Raw genomic sequence first — 6,084 nt, 5'->3', positions numbered from 1 at the left:
TGAATGATGAACTGGAAAAAATCAAGTACTCTTTTGATCAAGTTTACTGTGAACCGAGTCAGTGTTATGTGTAGACAAAGTACTCCATGGGTGTGGTTGGTCCTCCAGCCATTCCTCACCACCTCCTCTACTGCAACTGGCCACTCTGGTACACAACACCCCTCTTATCTCCAAACCCTCCTTTTTATCCTTTTAATGTTGGCACTTTTTAAATCAACAAGCTCCCTTGTGCTATTTGTACAAAAAAACCTATCTTTCTAGTCAGTCCTTACTCAACTGCGCCCCCTCATCATATGGCCTCCCTTACATGGTGCTACAACACCTCTTTCTCAATTGTGAACTGGTTCCTAATCAGTGACATTTGGTAATGGTTCAGTTCTTGCATGTGTCCCAAAAACATTAAGATTTCTTTTCATCTTGCCAAACTAAATAAAGACGGATGAAGCAAACAATACTATAAACAAAACCATTATTCTATAACACACAGAGTGAAAGGATCTAATATTTAAATCAAATTCAAAATTAAGGAAGTACAATTCTTTTAAAGTACCAAAACTTTGCAGGTTGACTCACTACTGCAGAAAGCCTTGAAGACTAACAAATAACTAAGATTTTAAACCTGATTAGATATCATTTTTACACACACACACACACACACACACATATATATATACATATAACTCCTGCACAAGCCATCATGCCGGACTCAGAGGGCGTTTGGCCCCTGCCCTGGCTAGGACCTGGGCGGAGCAAGCAGCTGGTTGCACCAGGCTCCTCACTGCTATCAGCCCTGCTCCTCCAACCCCACTCCCAACACAGCCTTACTGGCACAGCCCACAGTTCCTACACCAGCTACTGTATGTGTACACAAGGCCTCCTGCCCCAAATTTCCTTACTTCCATCCTGGATTATTATTTTTTAATGTAAATTTCAATGATTACCGATGGAAATATTTTTCTATCAGTCTGCGAGTGTCAGGTGGAATCTATGTCTATTGATAAAAATCAAATCCTGCCAAGCCTACATATAATAAATCCCTATATTTTACAGAATATCTGCCTAAATTTACAAGAAAACTTACCTTCCAGTTTTTTGAGCAGGAAAGATTTCCCACTTCCCCACTGCGCATAGAGTCCTACACAAATGGGTGGTTGCATGGTTGGTTCACTAAGAATATCAGCCAACGCACTACTGTAGAGGTCATAACCCAACATGTCACCATCAGATTCAGTAGGAGATAAGTGTCCTGTAACAAAATATGGCATTACAGAATATTTTTCTCATACTGTACATTACATAGTTATATGTAACGACAAATTCACTTGTAAACTGAAAAATAATTCAGTGAAAATTACTGAATAAAAATCATTAATACAGTCTTGCTTGATGGGATTTCAAACTATAAATGTATATGTTATACATGAAAAACATGGGAGAGAGCTCATCAGTCACATAACTGTCAATTCACTACAACTCCAATTCACTATAATTGGCTTCAATATCTCAAAAGTCACAGTAAATTAAAGCATATTTATTCTTCACAAGACTGGAACTAAATATAGCCAAACCCAAATGCAAAGGAATTATAAAACATTAACCTCTTAGACATCCCTCCCCCCCGCCCCCCCCCACAAGCTGTTCTACCTGCATTAGGACTTGGATTAATGGAAATGCCATCCCCACATTTTTAAACTACCCTCAAACCTAAACATAAAATGGGAGAAAAGGAAACAGTCCTAGAAGATTCTTCACACACCTTATTCATTTCCTAAAAACAGATTATGCAGTGCAACTTAAGTTCTCATTTACTATTTAGTTTCAGTTATGTTAACTGTTTTTCTGTTTCTGTATCTGATCAAGTCACTTTGAACAGCAGGTTGTTATTTCTAAGAAAAAGGAAAGATAAATGCTGGCACTTACTGGCTCCAAATATCTGAGTTAAAATGCTTTTCTGGTGGCTACAGTCAATATTGTAAGGTGTCTCCCCAGCTTTGTTGGGCCTGTAAAGCAATCTGCCATCTTTGGGATTTCTTAAAAGGAGTTCTGCAAGTTTACGGCTCCTTCCCCGAATGGCAATATGAAGCGGAGTATCTCCTTTCTGGAATTAAATCAAGTTTAAAAAATGTTGAATGTAATACATTCCAAAATATTGTGTAGCTCGCTTAAACAAATTAAGTTTTTAAAAAATCTTAACAACGAGTTCCTTTTTCTATATGCCCCACAACTCATCAAAAAAGCAGACAAGCAGGCAAGGCAGAAGAGTTATTTTTAATGGCATTTTTCTATCTTATAGAATGTATATCTTAATTTTGAGCTTTGTGAAACCAGAACCTATCAGTGACTTCAGACCCTTTAAAAACAGGTATAGTTCTCTTCCTCTGAGGAAAGATTTACAGAAGAACATTGAAGTAGCTTTGTGAATTGTTTAAGGGCAGCCTCTGCCAAGCACAAGGAAAAGCATGGGGGAAAAGAAAAAAGGTTCTAGCTCACATATTTAACATTAGTGGACAGTGAAAGCTGACATCATGGACTGACTGAGATGCTTACTTCCACCTATAGTGGAAGTTAATTCATGAAAGGTCCTGGGTGTAAAGACAAGTGCCTCAGTGCCATAGAGCAGGAGTGTCCAGTCATTTGGCTCCAAGGGCTTCTTACAGGCTAGGTGAAATACCACCAGTGAGTGGCTGCTAGGCCAACGCACTGGTGCAGCTCCAGAACCCAAGGGCTAAATGTGACCACTGCTCTCCCCACACTTCTCTTCTGCTACCAATATTAGTTGCTGATGGCGACAAAAGAGCCCAAATTCCATGGTGGCATGGGAAGCAAGCAGCACTAGAGCTGTGTCAATGAAGTAGCTCTGGCAGCCACACCAGCAAGCCCCATGAGCTGCAATTTAGCAAATTTAACTAGCTGCACAACTCTGCCACAGAAAAAGAAGAGTAAGCAGAAGGGTACAAGGAGAAAAACGACACACAAAACCAACCAACTAGGAAGACGATCTTCACTGCAGTGCTCTGAATGATGAGTGCTGGTCAACTTTGGATTTGTCAAGGCCAAAGAAGAGTATGTAGCAGTAACTGAAACAAGGCATAAGAGCCTGGACAAGAGTTTGAGCTATGCATATAACTGGGAAAGGCCATCTCTAAAAAATTCTAACAAGAAAGCAGATGGAAGATTTAAACAAAGCCTGAATGTAACAGGATTCTGTCTGAAGTGGGGTGGGAACATTAAGAACTTTATTTTAACTATGTTTCACTTAAGGTAACAAAAAGGCATCCATAGAGAAACTGAAGAGACAAACTGAAATTAGTTTGGGCAGAAGAACTTGGACTGGCTATGAGTCATCAGAATAAAGAAAAATTTATGGATGAGATTACTCAGAGGAAGAAGAAAAAACAACCAAAAAACAGAACCACAGAAAGTTGGAGGGAGATGAAGAGGAGATATAGAAGAACATATAAAAGGACCAATTAGGTAAGAGAGGAGAACAAAAGAGTCACAGAAGCCAAAGGAGGACAAGATTTCACAAAGAATCAGCTGATTGGAACAAAAGCAGCTGGTAAATCAAGAAGGATGGTGAGAGAAAACTTCTTTTGAAACGTGGCTAGGAATACATCAATGCGGACTGCATGGCAAGATGTATATAACATGGATTTGAGAGGATTGAGGATGGAGCTGAAAAAGTGATTCCAGATATTAATTACAGACAGCACATTCAATGAGCCTAGAAAGGAAAAGTGAAAAAAAGACAGTAGTTAGAGAGGCAAGTGTGTTCCATTTCCCACCTCCTCACCAAGACATGAGATACTACAGCATGTTTGTATTGTGAAGGGAAGGACAAGAGAAAAGCAAGAGGTCAAAAGAGGAGTAAAAGTGTGGGTGATCTGGCCGCACAAAGCACTGATAATTCACTTCCACATTTATGAAAAAACTATGAATATAGTACTGGAGTGTACCATCCTTCATCTTGGACAACCAGAATGTATTAATTTCAATGTATATTAATTTCAGAAGTCTGAAGCATTACAAGTAAAAAAGAAACCTAAAGCCTTGAAAATTACTAACAGCACAAGACTGTAAAACAGACCTAAGGGACCTCTAACGAACTGGATCCCAGCAGGAGCAGGAAATTTGTTAATATATGACCATGTCAGGGAAACTGACCATGTCCCACCCCAAGGACAAAGGTAAAAAAAAACGTATAGCCATACTAATCTACATTCCAGGCCTAATAATCAACTTTATCCTGAGCAACTGAACAAGACTGCTCATGTGCAGGGGGACTGGACCAATGTTCTGTAAGGTCCCTTCCAGCCCTTAACAACTATGAAACTAAAACATCCCAACCAGGCAGCTGAGAAATTCTCAGTACCAAAGAGCACTAAGTGTATCCCACCTAATATTCCATCTTTAACCCTTCAGAGGACAGTGAAATAGCAGCTGAAGTATGTACCCAAGGGCAGAAAAAATGTCTTCCCTATAGATGGGATATAGATACAGGGAATTTGGTAAGAAAAAATAAAGTTAAATATCAAACTTTCTTTACCTTGTCTATAGCAGAAACCTTAGCTCCTTTATCCAGCAAAAGCTCTACTATTTCAATATTTCTCATCTTTGTTGCCTTTATAAGTGGTGTTTCTCCATCCTAAAAAGTTGGGGGGAGGGGGAGATGAAGAAAACCCAAAAAGAATCTTTTATACCATATGTCATAAAATATAAAAAACATTATATGCCATTCCCAGACAGATCATAACTTATACTATTTTAGTTAATTCTTTTATTGCTAAAAGGGGGCACTTTTATAGGAAGTGCCACTACATAAAATTATGGCTTCAGTATTTCTTCTGACATTCATAATTCAGAAACAAACTGATTTAATGTATTCATTATAAAAAATCCTTTCCACAGGCACTACGAAAAAAGCATCATTTTGCATTTTACAATGTAGCAAGTATACTAGATATTGTGGAATAAAGCTAAACCATTGCTATGTAGGCATGGTATGAATGAATAGTGTACAATACCATTTATTCTTCTGGCTATCAGTTAAAATTCAGGGATTGGTACTCTCTCTTTACTTCCCACCACAGTCCCTGCCAGGACCCTTCCTTCAGTAGTCCTGGCAATCTCCAGTGAGGGAGGGAAGGGAGACATACTTACTCAGAGACAGATACCCTGCTGAGTTGTTCTTGCTCAGCAGTGTGGTGTCTACCAGCAAAGGCATGATTGATTATACAAGCATACATATGTAGTATATATACATGCTATGATCATTTAGCATAGAAAGACAAAGCTGAAATTAACTAATGAAACAGAACATATTGTCTCTATTTTTAACAGAATATGAAACGTGGCATTATAGTATTAAACCCACTCAGTTAGAAGAAATGGGAAAACAGACTTGGAATAATAAAACTTGGTATATCTATGATTACAATTCTAACTATTTACCTTTGTGCATATTTCTGTATCAGGATTGCACTGCAAGATATCTCTCACCATTGTGGCATTTCCTTTTTCAACTGCCCAATATAAAGCAGTTTTATTATCCTTTAAAACAAATGTGATGCAATATATTAGATTTTAACAGCACTTTTTATCTCTCAGAATCCACAAATTGTACATAGGATGATGTCAATTTATAAATCCGACAGTAAAATAACACCACAGTTAAAAAAAGGAAGAAAGGGGACTACCACTCCTCAGTGAACCCTCCACTGGCTTTGGGAAGTGGAATATAATGACCTACCTCCGAATCTGGCTAGAGGAATTGCAAACAGAAGTTGAAAGGTTAAATCAATGAAGTGTTTCTTTCTAAATCTGCAGACAGATTACTCCTGTACATTATTAAGTCTTCATTTTCCTAAAAGCTACAGCACTGTGAGAACTGACCTTCTTAGTGAGTTTGCACTAGCAATAAATTAGCTGACTAAAATGAGGTCAATTTTGCCCCACAGTTCCGAGATCCACAGTGCTCATTCAAGACAGAGCCTCCCACCCACCCCACGTCCAAAATGTGGGCGTGTTCCAATGAAAACGTGTTGTAGCAGACTTGATTAATTGCGACCGCTCTAGCATACCTGC

General features: G+C 38.6%; 1 protein-coding gene across 8 annotated transcripts in view; it reads right to left on the bottom strand.

The window, feature by feature from the left end:
* KIDINS220 (kinase D interacting substrate 220) overlaps positions 1-6,084 on the bottom strand; it is a 137,051-nt gene that overhangs the window by 92,320 nt on the left and 38,647 nt on the right. For all 8 annotated transcript variants that reach the window (XR_003092763.1, XM_014517321.2, XM_025197602.1 and 5 more), the window contains exons 10-13: positions 5,452-5,550; positions 4,547-4,645; positions 1,921-2,098; positions 1,082-1,246 (exon numbers count right to left, since the gene is read on the bottom strand). Coding sequence is in view for 7 of the 8 variants with exons in the window: in XM_014517321.2 (XP_014372807.1) it covers positions 1,082-1,246; positions 1,921-2,098; positions 4,547-4,645; positions 5,452-5,550 (541 nt within the window). In the remaining variant the exon portion in view is untranslated. The remainder of the gene's footprint in view (positions 1-1,081; positions 1,247-1,920; positions 2,099-4,546; positions 4,646-5,451; positions 5,551-6,084) is intronic.

The sequence above is a fragment of the Alligator sinensis genome, unplaced genomic scaffold (assembly GCF_000455745.1).
Source record: "Alligator sinensis unplaced genomic scaffold, ASM45574v1 scaffold866_2, whole genome shotgun sequence".
NCBI classification, from domain to species: domain Eukaryota; kingdom Metazoa; phylum Chordata; order Crocodylia; family Alligatoridae; genus Alligator; species Alligator sinensis.
Note: the sequence above shows the minus strand (reverse complement) of the source record. Positions and strands in the feature narration are given on the sequence as shown.